At 45.8% G+C, this 16,169-nt stretch overlaps 1 protein-coding gene across 1 annotated transcript in view; it reads left to right on the forward strand.

The window, feature by feature from the left end:
• The window catches only part of HTR3B (5-hydroxytryptamine receptor 3B), a 36,311-nt gene that overhangs the window by 6,543 nt on the left and 13,599 nt on the right, over positions 1–16,169 (forward strand). Inside the window, exon 2 of the mRNA XM_035140019.1 lies at positions 15,868–16,028. Coding sequence (XP_034995910.1) covers positions 15,868–16,028 — 161 coding nt within the window. The remainder of the gene's footprint in view (positions 1–15,867; positions 16,029–16,169) is intronic.

Genomic DNA, 16,169 nt, shown 5'->3' on the forward strand with positions numbered 1-16,169 from the left:
TTCGTCAACTTGTTCTCTGATTTTTCTAGTCAATTTTGCTATTTCTGCGTACTCCATGAGTTTCCACTGCCATTCTTCAACTGTGGGTATTTCATGTTGCTTCCATTTCTGTGCGAGTAATATTCTCGCCTCAGAGAGACCAGTTAAGCTTCCCTTGGCCTGTTTTTTGGAGGCAAAAGTGGCCCCAGTTGCAGCAGGAAGCTGAGGTGGCCCAAATTTATGAGATAATCTGAATCTGTCCCCTGCCTTTTAAACTCATCTTGGCTGCTGAACATGTTTGCAAGCTTGGCTAGTAACTTCAAGACAATATGAATGGTTTTCCTGGTGCCCCAGAAAACTATTGCTTCCATTTTCTTTTCATTGAATCTTGCTGCCTCCTTCCCTGGGATGAAGCAGAAGGCAGAATGTGAAAGGTTTATACAGTATATATATGGGGTGCTGTGAGGACAACCCAAATCATGTTTGCATGAAGGTAAGGCTACAAATGACTACTAGTCACAACACTGAAGGCAATATACCTTTGAAAACCATAGCTGCCAAGTCTCCCGGTTTCCCCGGGAAATCCCCGTTTTTCCAGCTGTTCCTAGCTGAAAAAATGGATTTTTTTGTTTTCCCCCGGTTTATTCTGGCACGGTGGCCATTTTGGAACTGGGCGGAGCATGCTCAGAAGCGACTTTTGATGCTGCTCTGCCCAGTTCCAAAATGGCTGCAGTGCGACTTCTGGCGTGGCGGCCATTTTGGAACTGGGCAAAGCAGCATCAAAAGTCACTTCTGAGCATGCTCCGCCCAGTTCCAAAATGGCGGCAGTGCTACTTCCGGTGTGCTATTTCCGGCCGGGTCCCTTATTTCTCTGACAGCAACTTGGCAGGTATGTTGGAAACCCATTGCATGGAATCGCAAGTGGGGAAAGTGCTGCTGTTAACACCAACATCCTGCTTGCAGGCTTCCCATAAGAGGCACCTTGTTGGCCACTGAGGGAAAAGGATGCTGGACTAGATGGGCCAATGGCCTGATGCAGCAGATCCTGATCTTCTTTGTATGTACAGCACAAACCAACCCAAGGGCTACGTAGAATCAGGCTGATTGATCAAATGGATACGGTTCAGAGAATCTGTACTGCTTCTTCCATTGCCAGGGTTGGATCTTTAGGCTGTGGCTGACGGAAGTTACAGTCCAAAACTGCTTGAGGGCACCACATTGGGGAAAGGTGGCTTAGTTTGATCTACTGCCCATTACTCATTTGGGAGTTTCTGGCTGCATGATCTCAACATCTGTTTTGACCCTTCAGAACTGTGATTTATGAAACAGCCAGCTACTTCTGCTCTTGGTAAGACAGCCATGTTGCAGTTTGCAAGCTAGATTATTATTTATTTCTTCCACTGCTGTCCTACCCTTCCTCCCGTAGGAGCCTGAGGAACCCAGATAGGGGAGCTGTTAGGCTAGTAGGGAAACCTACTAGATTCAAGGGGTTTGGCACAACAGCAGGTGCAGCCAATGAATTGTCATAGAATCATAGAGTTGAAAGAGACCACAAGGGCCATCCAGTCCAACCCCCTGCCAAGCAGGAAACACCATCAAAGCATTCCTGACAGAAGGCTGTCAAGCCTCCGCTTAAAGACCTCCAAAGAAGGAGACTCCACCACACTCCACCAGTTAAGAACCTGCAGAACTAGGGAGGATAAGTGTTGCACCAGCAAGAAAGGAACCAATGCTTCCTCTATTAGGTCTCTTCCAAGCAAGGCCCTGATCCTGGAAGTATATAAAGCAGTGGTTCCCAAACTTTTTTTGGCCTAAGCATCTCTAAAATTCTGATACCCCCTCCCCCGTGACATATAATTCTTATTATTCAAAAAGTGAACTCCTATTCACGTGGAGGAAGCCTAAAAGGCCATTCACTGTTAATAACTCATTCTTGAATTGCCCCCCTTAAAAACCAAATCGCCCCCCCCCATGGGGCATGTGCCCCACATTGGGAACCACAGATATAAAGTCAAAGCTTCACTTTCAGAAGCAGAGTCTTATGAACAGAGACTTTGGGCAATTCTCCACATTCTAATGTCCAGGGCCAGATTAAGACATTTAGGGGCTGAAACCCGGGAAAAAATTATAGTGCCCCCCTCATTACAGAATGCAAAATAAAAGCAAAAGTAAACTGTGAAATAAAAGTTTCAAATAAAAACAACAACAAAGATTTATTGCAACACATGAGAGAATCTGATCTCCCCACAATAATTTCATCTACGTTGTGTGGCAATATGCCCTCCTTCCCCTGAATAAAGACTCATGACACATGGATTAAACTAAAGCAAAGTGAACAAGGGGTTTGGAGGCAACGGATGGGGCAAACCAAGAGAGGATGCAACGCTGAACGAAGGAGAATTGTTCGCTCCGGCGAACAGGGGAAGAAAGAGGGAGCTTCTTCCCGCCTGCAGAGCCCTTTAAAAGTCGTGGCCCCGCCCCGACCGACCTCATTGGCTGGTCGGGGGGGGTGACGCAGGCGGGAACCTACCATTGCGTAGGGGCTGAGCTTGCAGCCCCTACGCGATGGTACAGTCGGGCAGCCCACAACCCCACCTCCGACGCAGGTGCGGAAGTGGCTTTAGTAGGACACATACAGGTGTGTGGGAATAAGTATTAGAAACAGAATAGAAAAATCGGGGAAGAGTGTGTAGCGGAGTGTAAGGAAGCTGAACAAAGTTCTTACCATTTTTAAAATCTTTTTTTTTGGTCCCCCTGCTTTGCTGGTGCCCTAAGCATGTACTTAGTCTGCCTATTGGGCAATCCAGCACTGCTAATTGTGGAGTTGGTCTGGGTTCATTGCTGTCTTTTCCCTTGGGGTCCAGGAGGTCATGGCAGGGGCGGAGGAAGGGGGTCACCACTGATGGGGGTGACAAATTGCCAAGCAGCTCTCACCGCAGGGCCTGCAGCACGCCCGAGCTACGCGTCACTCCTGGGAGTGATGCGGTGGCTCGGGCACCAGCAGGCTCCGTGCTGCCCCAAACGGCCCACCCGCCTCTTCCCCCTCAGCTGTAGGGCGGCTGAGTGGGAGGAGGTAAGGAGACTCCTCGGAGGCCCTGCGGAGTATCCTGCCCAGGCTGGCCCCGCCTCCCATGACTGGCCCTGCCTCCCATGACTGGCCCCGCCCCCACGCATGTGGCCCCGCCCCTGGGCTCAGGGCACGCACGCCGCCCCAGGCCCCCAATCGGCTTGCTCTGCCGCTGGGTGATGGTGCAGAGTCCTGAGGCACAGGGGTACCCCACGCACGTGGCAAAGGGTATCTGTCCAAGCCCTTCACTTTGGCAGGATCAGAGGCTATGTACATGTTAGCGGCTAGAAATGCAGCAAGGTCTTCCCCCCACCCCACCCCGCTGGTTGTATTACAAATTGCTTTTTACATCGCAAGTGTTTGTGTGTGCCTTCGCCCTATTTGCATTCTCTGATTTATCTCTCTGTGATGAACTCCAGCTCACTAGAACTGTCATCCATGCGTACGCAACGGCTGCCTGAAAAACCTCACACACAAACATCTCGGCTTAACCGTGGCTTCTGCTTCCTAATCAGATAGAAACTCGTTTGAGTGTCAGGTGGAAATTCCCAGGTGTCAAAAAAGGCTATTTATGTATGCCACTAAGGTGGCCCATGTTTCGTTAGCCCCAAAATGGAAAATGAGTGAGGTCCCAACCAAAGAAGAATGGGAACTTAAACTGGTGGAATATGCGCAGCTTGCGGATCTAACGTATAGAATAGGAGAATAAGAAGAACATTCTTTGAAAGAAGATTGGAAAAATGTCCACTGAATATATGGGGAGAAATTGTGTATGCTTGAAAATTTTGTCAGCATGAAGATAAAATCAACAGAGGAAAAAAGTTTTGATAATGAAATAATAATGAAATTCTAAAGTAATAATGAAATTCTGAATGGTTTAGTTTCTATAAAATATGCAAGGATTTATGCTATGTAAAATGAACCATGGAAAGAGAAGAAGAGAAGTCATTGATATTTTAAGGTTGTATAAATGAATATTCTAAATTGTAAAACAGAAAATTTAATAAATATTATATATATATATATATATATAGAGAGAGAGAGAGAGAGAGAGAGAGAGAGAGAGAGAGAGAGAGAGAGAGAGAGAAACTGGTTTGAGGGAAAGCACATCAAACAGGGCAAGCACATCAAACAGGGCAAGGCCAGAGGCTAAAGTGGGCACAGCAATGGGCGTGACTTCCACCTTTGCAGAGGAGCCTAAATTCCGGCCATGCAAAAGCCCAACGTTTCTCTATTGTGCTTCTCTCAATCTTCATCCTGGGAAGCAATTCAGGGGCACATTCCTGCCAGGCTAAAGAACTGAAGGAGGACATTGAGCAGGACCAGTGGAGAATGCAGTCCAGGGAGAGGAGGCATAGCTTTGAGAGAGTCCTGAGGACTGGATAGAAGGGCCTGGAGGCTGCATGCTGTTCCTGGCCCTGCGTTTCCCCAGACCTGGCAGAGAGGCTCAGCCAGGCCTCCAAGACACCTCTTTGCCCTGGTCTTTGACACTTGAGACGTGTGCTTTCTGGATCCACCCAAATTCATGTGACTGTCATTTGTTTTAACTGTTTTTGATATTGTATTTTAAATTGTTGTGACCTCAAGTACAAATGCCTGCTGGAAATGTAAAGGAAAAGAAGGTACCTTTTACCATAGGTGGTGGTCGTGTAAGGTAATAAAAGCTTTCTGGGAAATGATATATAATGAATTGAAAGAAATGTTTAAAATAACGAAGAAGAAGAAGAAGAAGAAGAAGAAGAAGAAGAAGAAGAAGAAGAAGAAGAAGAAGAAGAAGAAGAAGAGGAAGAAGAAGAAGAAGAAGAGGAAGAAGAAGAAGCTTTTTTATTAGGAATTGTAGGTGCCAACATCCCAGAGGAGTAGAACAGACTTTTTATGTATGTGACAACAGCCACACGGATTCTACTAGTCCAGAGATGGAAAGAAGAAAGATGAATGGCAAAGCAAGCTGTTGGGCTGTGCTGAAATGGCAAAACTGACTGGAAAGCTCAGGAACCAAGAAGACAAGAACTTCAAGAAAGAATGGGAAAATTTATAATTTATTTAGGCGAGCACGGTAAGTAGATGAAAACTTTAGCAGGATTCTAATAACATTTGTAATGTAACAAACGCTACAAATATGGGCAGATACAAAATATAAATTGTGAAATAGTATGCAGTTGTAAATGTTGACAACAGGACACATGGAGGGGATGGTGAGAAGTCTTGAGGTTCAGAGAAATCTCTGTATATGGATATGTACCTGGTATTGTTTTAACTTTACACTTGTAAAATCAAATAAAAACTATTTCAAGAAATAATATTAAATTGTTGCAACCTGTCCTGGGACTTACTAGTGGAGGGTGGGCAATAAAATTAATAAAAATGGCCATCCCCATTTGTAAGAATCTAAGTGAAATGAGTGGATAAGAAGGAAAAGTTGGTCCATCGAAGTGGAAAGGGTGTGTGTGTTAAAGAGTCTTTTGCTCCTATATTGGTACACATGGGAAGAGAGACAATAGATGGTGCCCCTTTGATTTGATCCCCATGTCACTGGCTCCCTCTAAAACATTGCCCTTGTGTTTGCCAACCAAGCTTCAGTTGCCAGGCCAGTAGTGGACAGGTCCCCTGGAATAGTCTTGCTTGAAAAGGGGGCTCTCCTTTCTCTTCTGAGATGAGGCTGCCAAGCTCTCCCATCCATCACAGCACAGCATATGTCTTTTAATTAAAGGGAGTTGAGACGAGAAGATGACATGCAGTCTGGATCTCCCAACACCAGCCTCCCTCCTCCTTGGCTTACAGTGTTAGTGATTGTTCTTCATTAGACAACAGAAAGCTTCCATTACCCGAGGTAATTCAAGACAGTGCGGTTAATTGCTGTCAATGCCCGAGATGCCAGTGCATAAGTCTGATGCAGAGGACCTATTTGGGATGCTGTTATTATTATTACTGCAAAGACCGTCGCATAAGACAGATTCCCAGGTAAAAGCATTCTGCGAAATCCAGCTAGGAGTAGGATTTCTTACCCCCCCACAACCTCAAATCTTCGTCTCCAGACCAATTGCCACCAGCCACTTAGCACCAGCACGTCAGCGGAATTAAAATGCTGTCTGTGATCACTTTCCCAAGCAGAAGAGGTGGCGAGTGTTAGATCTTGTGGGAGCGCAGAGAGGCTTCCAGAGCTTGAAATTCTGGTGGTGCTGGGCATTTCATTGATGTGCAATGAAGAAACGGACAAGAAGAGAGAAGGTGCACTTCCTGCTTAAGAACTGTCTCCTCCTTTGATGAGACGCTGGAGAACCAGTCCTTTCCTGGGAAAAATCAGATTCTGTGAGTTACCAGGCGGTAGCTATGATAATGATGCTGATGAAGGTATTCCTGCTCCTCGTTTTTGTTGCAGGTAAGATTTCAGGTATGTTATTATTACATTGCCATCTGTATACATGGCATCTTTCAGGGCAACCGAAGCAGGTCCTTGCCCTGAGGAGGATACAGTTTTGACTCCAGTACTTTGGGAGAGAGTGGAAGGGAGGGAAAGATTTGATCGCTGGGTCAATTCATACACTCACACTCCTTGTTCAGCAACTTAGCACTCTCAGCTGAACGCCTGAGCAGTCAAGTATGCGAGTTATTCATTTAACACGCTTCCTAGCCACCTTTTCACAGTTCAGGGTGGTTTATGTCAACTAATGCAAGAGGTTAAAATACACACAAAACAACCAGTGATCTAGAAAACGAACCAGCAGGCTAGCCAGAAGTCCACCCTGAAAGGTAATAAGGAGATGGAATTCTCCTTGAAGTTATAGCCACATGCAGCAAAATCAGGTGGCAATAATGCTTGACCTGGAATGTAGCACTTTGCATGTTTTAGTGCTGTTTGCGGGGTGGGGGTAGGGGGAGGTGTAGAAGCAAGCAGAAAAGTTGGTTGCCGGTGAGAGCCCTTCTTTCAAACATGCTGGATTTTACATGTATCCGAACTGCACTTGGTCCATAATACAGCAGGGATTGGGTGTTTTTTATCACATGACTCCTGTGCTTTGTCAGCTGCACTGGCTCCCAGTCCATTTGCAGACCCATTTCAAGCTGCTGTTTCTCACCTTTAAAGCCTTCATGGCATTGGGGCCAGGGTGCCTGAAAAATTGTCTTCTCCCGTAGAGACCTCCACCTGAAATTCAAGATCCACTTCCCAGGACCTACTCTGAGTGTCCTGTCAAGAGGGGTGCAACAGGTGGCTACCAAGGTAGGGTGGCCACGTCTTTTCGCTGTACAGAAGACAGTTCTCTATTTGATGGGCTGCCCAGTTTAAAGATTTCTACGAAGACAGAGCAAGAGCAAGGGGCCATTAGAAGTTGCCAATCAACAAATTTCACCACCGGGACAGCAAACTGAGCATAAACACAAGCTACCTGCCCCTAGTCTTCCCCATTGAGGGGAGATATACTGTATTTCTATTAAAGTTAGAGTAATTGTCTCCAAATGCATATCTATAACTTAGTCTATGTAAATTTTTAACATGCAAACCAGTGTCCCCTTTTAGTCCTCTTTTTAAAGTGATGTGCATTGTTCTTTTCTTGGTGATGGAGCAGTCACCCAAAGGAGAAGACGTTTTCGATGGTCGTAAAACCCACCTGCCCTTACTCCTTGAGGCTTGCTTTGAGCCTACATTTTGGCCTGAGTGAGTGCCTCTTGAATACTTTTTGGTGTTGTTCTCTCTGGACTTTTAAAATTGTGATTTTAATATCTCACTTGTAATCCCCTCTTTACCGTCATGTTACCATTACTTCTGCTGCAGAAATGTTTTTTTACTCTTCTCTGCTGATCAAATATTTATGCTGCCATTTGCTGGGTTTTGTATTTAAAATCTTGATAGTTCCATCTTGCATTTCATGGCTTTTTGCTTGTGAGCCGTTCAGGGAATGATGAGCAGCCATACAAATGCTACAAGCAAGCAAACACACCAATACAGGCAGGGCGATTGTTTTCATTATGGGGGCATCCAAAACTGCCAGCCTCCCCCTGCAATCTGAAGTGGCACAGCCTAGGGGAAAGTTTGCCCCCATGATTTTTGTGCATGCACAAAAGCAGGACATACTTGCAGGAGGTGGAATGAGTGCAGAGATGCTGTATTTCAACCCCTTTAGGGAAGGAAATTTTCTGTGTGCAAGACAATTATAGTCAGGACATTCTCTGTGTGTGAACCCATGATTTTGCACAAAGCAGAGGCAACTGGGAGTCATGGATGCAGAATACAGTTACCCAGGAAAGCCTGGCTACAGTAGTTAATACGTCAGTTACTTCTTGACTAGATTACTACAGTGCACTCTATGTGGGGCTTTCCTTGTGCTTGATCCAGAAGCCGCCACAGTTAGTGCAGAGTGCTTCTGCATGACTGCTGATGGGAGTGAGGCCTTGTCGGCATATTACACCTGTGCTCAGAGACCTGCACTGGTTGTCTATTTGGTACTGGGCCAAGTTCAAGGTGTTGCCAGGGCTCTTTTTCAGCTAGAACTCACTGGAACTTAGTTCTGGCACCTCTCAGGTGGGCGCCATTGCCATTAGAAGAGAACAAGGGAGGCTTTCCTAGTGAATTCTAGCACTTCTTTTTTTTACCAAAATAGCACTGGGTGTTAGTATATAAAGCCCTTAACAACTTGGGAACAGTTTACCTACAAGATTCACCATCAAATCTTTATTACGGTCATAGACCAGCATAAGTAGGGTGGGGGTAAAGGTAAAGGTAAAGGGACCCCTGACCGCTAGGTCCAGTCGCGGACAACTCTGGAGTTGTGGCACTCATCTCACTTTACTGGCCGAGGGAGCCGGTGTACAGCTTCCGGGTCATGTGGCCAGCATGACTAAGCCGCTTCTGGCAAACCAGAGCAGCGCACGGAAACGCTGTTTACCTTCCCGCTGGAGGGTAGGTATTTATCTACTTGCACTTTGACGTGCTTTCGAACTGCTAGTTAGCAGGAGCTGGGACCGAGCAACGGGAGCTCACCGCATCACGGGGATTCGAACTGTCAACCTTCTGATTAGCAAGCCCTAGGCTCTGTGGTTTAACCCACAGCGCCACCCGCATCCCTAAGTAGGGTAGGGTACAATCATTTAAAAAATATTAAAACAGAAGGTATATATAAAAGACTATAAGAATCTAAAAGAAGCTAAAAGAATATAAAGGAAGAGTTAGGAGCACTAAACAGAAGTGGAAGAGCCTTATATACTAAAAGGTTAGTATTTAAGAGGCTATGACTATCAATTTACAAAGCACTCTGATATGAGTGTTCATTAAATCTAGTTTGTGGCGCAGGCACCTACAAGATGGCCTTACCCCATATACTCCCTTTTGACTGCTTCGATTGGTAGAACTGGTACATTTACAGGTGTCACGTAACACCCATTCTGCATTTGTAAGAACTCAATCTTTTAGTGGGGCAGCACCTACTCTTTGGAACTCCCTGCCTAATGATATCAGGCAGGCATCTTTGCTGCACACTCTTTAACACCTGATGAAACTTTTTTGTTTCGACAAGCCTGCCCAGATCTTTAGAAAGCTGATGCAAGCTTTAATCTGTTTTTAGTTTATTGTTATTTTAACTTTTCAAAAGTCTTAAATTATTGTTGCTAATTCTTCATGCTTATAATTTTGTCGTTTTATTCTCTCTGTAAACCACTTTGAGGTTCCCCCCCCCCCCAGTCAAGTGTATAAATCTTATGAAATAAACAAATTCTCAAGGATGAGAAGCCAAGTGGACATTTCTGGTTCTTGACGAGGAGCAAGTATTTCTCCCTCTCTGGGTTGCTCCAATGATGCCAAAGTCTTGTGTAAGCGGCTCCCTTCCCTTGATTGCATCACACTTCCAGTGGTCTCTCTCTATCGCAACCCAGAGCCTCACTGAAGCTGCACACATCTCCCAAGCTGCGGCCAAACTGGTGAGGAATGTTTCTGACCATAGGTGCCAACTCCGAGATTGAAAAATCCAGGACCGGCAGCGGCGCGGCACCGGAACTCAAGCTGCGGCATTTTGGAACTGGGCAGAGCGGCACCGGAAGTCACTTCTACGCATGCTCTGCCCATTTCCAAAATGGCTGCTGTGCCAGAAATCGCTTCTGTGCATGTCCAGAGACTCCAGACATGCGCAGAAGGAGCCTCCCCAGGCCGGTAAGAATCCGGGGGATTTACAGGGTTTTTAAAAAAATCCGGGCTGCCAGCAGGAAATGGCTGGAAAAACGGGGGTTTCCCAGGGAATACGGGAGACATGGCAGCTATGGTTTCTGACACTCCCAGATGATAGAGGATTAAAGCACGTGAATGTTTGCTACAGGGGACCAATACCCAAAAGATACTTTGCAGCTTTGAAATGTGGCCAGTTCAGCCTTACTTCCCTGCGTGCTCCTACACAGGTGAGGTGTTATTATTATCAACAATGTCTATTTGTTTAGCTCCGTTGACAGTTGAGTTTTAGGAGCCTCATTTGCAACGCTTCCAGGCTGCCGAAGGAAATATGCAGCTGCTAATGATGAGAGTTGTCTCTGTCCCTGACATTAGCTCAAGCATGTTGTTTGTTTCCACAGTTCTTGCTGGAAAGCAGCCCAGAAGCATCACGTTCCTTGGTGGTAGCCACAATGGGGACAGGTGGGCACAAAGCTTGAAACGATATTGCGCCATAGCCGACAATTGATCATTATTAGGCTTATTTTTAGCACCATCATTAACTCCATCAAGCATTGCTGTCCCCATGGAAACGTCTGGTTTTGACTTCTGAATCAGTGTAGCAGGTTAAAGTCTCTAACTTGGTTCCATTTTGGACACAGGCCAGCAGGCGTTGATTCTTCAGCAGGACTTCCATGCATTGCACTGTTTTGGGGATTGCATCAAGTTTAAAAATCTGCAACTGACACAAACCCGTATTTATGAATGGGGCAGCACTTACCCCAAAGCAGGGAGTTGTAGCCTTCCAGATGTTGGTAGGCTCCATCTCCCATCTGCCCCAGCCAGCCTGGGCAGTGGGCAGGAGTGATAGGAGCTGTAGTTCAACAAGATATGGAGGGCCAAAGATTCCCCATCTCTGCCCCAAAGCAGGACTTCCCAAACTGGCCTGTGAACCCTTGGTGGTCCGTGAGCTTCTGTTGGGTGGTCTCTGTCTGCAAAAACACAATTAAAAAGCACACATCAATTAGCACGGTGCTCTCCTTTTGCTACAGTGGGCAAAAAACCTTTTAAGTTCTCCAAGATCCTCAGGAATTTTCTGCTGGTCCATGATGGGAAGAGTTTGGGAGCAACTGTCCCAAAAGATCAGGTTCACAATGTGGTGTGCTCCTCAACCCAGCTTTGTCATAGAGGCCCAGGTGACATCAGTGTGGTAGAGTGCCTTTTACCAGATGAGACTGGTGTGTCAGTGTCAGGGACTGGGCAGAGGAGGAATGGTGGAGACTGCCTCCCCAGCTTGACCCTTCCAGGGAGGAGGAAGAGGAAGACCGTTTACAGAATTACAACAGGGGTTTGAGGGAGGTCACAGCTCAGAAGCAGATGAGGGAAAAAGTTGGGAAATCATGGTAGAGGAGAAGGAGAAGGAAGAGGGAGCACCAATGGGGTGACAGCTGATGGACTCAGTGTCTTTAGAAAGCATTCCAGACCCCCCCCTCTCCCAGCACCTGGCGAGCCTTGAAAGTAGGAGAGCAGAGAGCTCAAAGACAAAGGGCACGTAGCAGCACCCGTAGAAGTGACGAATGAGGAAGTGGGAGAGACGGGGGCAGGGGTGGAGATTCACTCGGGACAATGCCATTATCCAAGAGGCTGGGTTCTATAGCCTCTCTCTGTAAATACTGAATAAAAAGTGGGCGGTATGAAACATTTCCTTGTCTTTGTACATTCCTGGGCAACCGGCCATGGGAGTCACTGGCAGCAGCCTGATACTCAGCTGCTACAGCCATTCCTGGGCAGAGACATCTGACAACTTCCAAGTTAAGCTACTGCAATTTGTAGTGTGTGCATATTTGGGACTCACTCTTCTTATTGAGAGTAAGCCGGTGCCTTCACTGTACTCTTTTCGGTGCCCCTTGAAAACATTTCTGTTTTGACAAGCCTACACAGATGCTTAGAAAGTTGGGGTAATTTTAATCTGTTTTAGTATTTTAAGCTTTGGGTACTTTAAAGTAAGGTTATACTTTTTTTACTGTTTTATCTTTTGTGAACCACCTTGAGGTTTCTTATAATCAAGTTTTTTTTTGAATTTTATGAAATCAATCAATAGAAGCGATATAAAATGGCGAAGGTGAAAGCCACAGGTGCTTATATTTACAGGTTGGTGGTAAGAAGCACAGCCACTAATGAAGCACGTTCATAATTCTGAAAACACGATGTGCATAATAAAATATTTTGGCACTTTGAGCACCTGCTCTCTTAACAGCTGACACATTTATTTATTGATCCATGCATTTATATCATACCTCTTTCTCTAACGAACACAGGCCCAAGGTCAGCCAGTGAGCTTCATGGCTGAGTGGGGATTTGAACCCTGGTTTCCCTCGTCCTAGTCTGTACTCTAACCATATCCCCCAACCAAGTCTTTAACAAGAACATAAACCATATTCCTAACGTATATTCCCTGAGTTTAGAAACTAAGTTTATTCTTCAGGTGCTTTTGATTCCAGTTTCCCCTTTAAAACATTCCTTTTATCATTCTGATTCCAGTTAAGGAAGGAAATATGCTTTTGCCTCCTGGCTGAGATGAGATCAGGGCTTGCTATTCCGCAAGCTCTGCTGAGTTTAAGACACCTGCAGCCCTGTCCGTAACATTCTGGTTGCTGTGACATTGATCAAAGATAGGGATCGCTTCCCAGCCCAGCTCCTGACATAGCATCCTTCATAAAAAACGGACATAAGCAGCCTCACAGTGCTGAGAGAGGACATCTCATTTACAGTTTCCTGCTGGAACTCTGGTCCCTTCAGCAGCTCATCAAAACAGCTATCAGAGGCCCGGCGAGTGGGAGAAAGCGCACATCTCGGACCCTGCAGATTAGATTTTGCTCACACACGTTGCCAATTTGCTTCAGCCCAATGAGTTGGTGAGGCTGAGCTCCCCAAGGGCCAGCCGGAACAGTGAGCAGGGGGCGGGGGAGAGAATCTTTTTGCATTTCTGAGGGGCCACTCAGGAATGTGTCACTTGCAATTCTGGGTCGCCGTATCTCCCTCCCCCCCCCCCGCCGCCCAAATGCTCCCGCATCCCTGGCTCTTTTTCTCTCCTGGGTGGGTGGGTTGGAGGGTGTGTGTGTGTGTGTGTGTGTGTGTGTGTGTGTGTGTGTGTGTGAGAGAGAGAGAGAGAGAGAGAGAGAGAGAGAGAGAGAAACTAAATTATCTGAGTACAGGATCAGGCACAATCTCATCAGCTCCCAAACCATGTGGCTTTCGGGGTTCACTAATTCCTATTCCACATTCACTTCTGTGAATCTAGATTCTTGAATGAGATCTGCAGAACACTGAATGAAAAAAGAAGCCCATTAACTGGAAACACATAGTCTATTATCTTAAAAATTAATGTGACTTCAGAGCTTGGTGAAAGGCAGTAGGCTGGCTGTCATGTGACATGAGCTGTCAGAGGAGAAAGGCAGAAGCAGCGCAAAGGCCAAACCAACACCGCTTTCTTTCCTAACCACAGGCAACCTCTGCACCTGGCAACTGATGCCAAACTTATCCAACTACCAGATTGAGCTTTACTCCTTCTGCTTCCCTTGGTAGGGACAGAAGCCTTAAGAATCTTACAGCCTGATTCAACGTATATTTGTGCAGAAGCAAGTTCCATTGTGTTCACTGGGTATTTATAACATCCAAATCACTAAGTACACACAGCATCACAGCCTTGGATACAGATATGGTGGTGGTGAGGATGAATGATTCTTCAACATCAACTTCATTTGGACTGGTCATGTTGTGCAGTTGCCTGATTACAATCTTCCAAAGCAACTACTCTATTCCGAAGTTAAAAATGGAAAGTGTAATGCTGGTCAACAAAAGAGGTTTAAAGACTCTCTCAAGGCAAATCTAAAAAAATGTAGTATAAACACCAACAATTGGGAAACATTGGCCTGTAAGTGCTCCAGTTGGAGAACAGGCTTTACCAAAGGTGTCATGGGTTTTGAAGATGCTCGAACTCAGGATGAATGGGAGAAACGTGCTAAGTGGAAGGCACGTTTGGCAAACACTCACCATGATCAACTCCCACCTGGAAACCTATGTCCCCACTGTGGAAGGATGTGTGGATCCAGAATTGGCCCCCACAGTCACTTACAGACTCACTGTTAAAACCACGTTGATGGAAGACAATCTTACTTGGCTATGTTTGATTGCCCAAGAAGAAGAAGAAGAAGAAGACGGCGACACATTTCAGTCAATGGGTTGGAGAAAGTGGTTTAGGGAGAAGTGGGTTAGGCCAAGAAGCAGTGATGGACCCAAGGTCACCCAGTGAGCTTCAGGGTTGAGCGGGGATTTGAACCCCATCTCCCCAGTCATAGTCCAAAACTCTAACCATTGTACCACACTGGCTGAGACTAGAAAGAGGATGGGACCCTGTGGGGGTTGTTAAGTATAGTAATTTAATTCACTGAAATTGTAAATGCATGTATGCATTACTATGTGTTTAAATTTGATGGTTGGTAACTGAATTCTAGAGACATCTCTAGTAGTTCTTGTGTGATTAGCTAACGTTAGCCACATGGGAGGTATGGCTAACTAGTGAAGGATAGACTCATAGCTGCCAAGTTTTCCCTTTTCTCGCGAGGAAGCCTATTCAGCATAAGGGGAAATCCCTTTAAAAAAGGGATAACTTGGCAGCTATGGATAGACTCCATTTTATGTGAAGCGAGCTGGCTGTGTTTTACAAGCCACTGTGAACACTGCTAAGTTGAATAGTGTGTTCGAGTGTTTCTTCTCTGCTTGTAAGAAAGAGAGCAAAAATGCAGGAGGTGGAAATCTCTCATAGGACCTGCAAGGCATGGCTTCATTGGGATACAGATGGCTGAGTGCTGAGCTCTGGAAACAGGAAAATACAGTTGTTTGGAAGTTAGAAGAAGAGACTGTAAGCCCATGCTTGGATAAGCATGTGACTGTAAATATTGTTTTAATTCGTCTATAAGTATAAGCTTCTGCAAGTAAAGTTTTTGAATGTTAAAGTCTGGACATTGGTTTAATTGCTAAAGAAGGGCACCAGTCATACCATATATATCTTCTTCTTCTTCTTCTTCTTCTTCTTCTTCTTCTTCTTCTTCTTCTTCTTCTTCTTCTTCTTCTTCTTCTTCTTCTTCTTCTTCTTTGGCAATCCCTCGTAGCTGAGTAAGATTGTCTTCCATAAACATGGTCTTAACAGTGAGTCTGTAAGTCACTGTGAAGGCCAACTCTGGATCCACACGCCTTTCCACAGTGGGGACATAGAGTGGGCAGGAGTTGATCATGGTGAGGGTTTTCCAAGTGGGCCTTTCTCTTAGCATGTTTTTCCCTTTTGTCCTGAGTTCGAGTGTCTTCAAAGCCCACAACACCTTTGGTAAAGGCTTTTCTTCAATTGGAGCACTCGCAGGCCCGTGTTTCCCAGTTGTCGGTGTTTATACTACTTTTTTTTTTAGATTTGCCTTTTTGTTGGCTGCATTTTTGCTACCCTTACTTCAACAGGGGTGGTAGTCCACATGCCAGTTGGCCCACTCCAGGCTTTAAGTTAATACCTCTCTGTTAGGCTCTTTGTCCCATCCTGAAGGGTCCAAGTGTTTCAGGAAGAACAGCGCTTCCCAAGAAAGTGTTGTCAGCTTTCTGTCATGTTCCCATCACATCTAATAACCTGATTCTCTTTGCTTGCCAGGTACTTTGGCTGCAGCCACTCAGCGACCCAGGAACTCCACACTACACCGCTTGACCCGGCGGCTTCTGAAGAAGTACAACAAGGGAGTGAGGCCTGTCAGAAATTGGAGCAAGCCCACCATTGTCTATCTTGACCTCTTTGTGCATGCAGTACTGGACGTGGTAAAGAGAGCTTCTAGCTCATTTAAAGCTGTTGACCTGCAGAGTAGAATAGCAATGAAGTCTCTGCAAGGGATCACCTTTAAACAGGGGCTAGAGCCCATGTGTGATGTGCTTCTGTAGTCATTGAGGTCTAAACGTGGG

Source organism: Zootoca vivipara, chromosome 15, assembly GCF_963506605.1.
Source record: "Zootoca vivipara chromosome 15, rZooViv1.1, whole genome shotgun sequence".
NCBI lineage: Eukaryota > Metazoa > Chordata > Lepidosauria > Squamata > Lacertidae > Zootoca > Zootoca vivipara.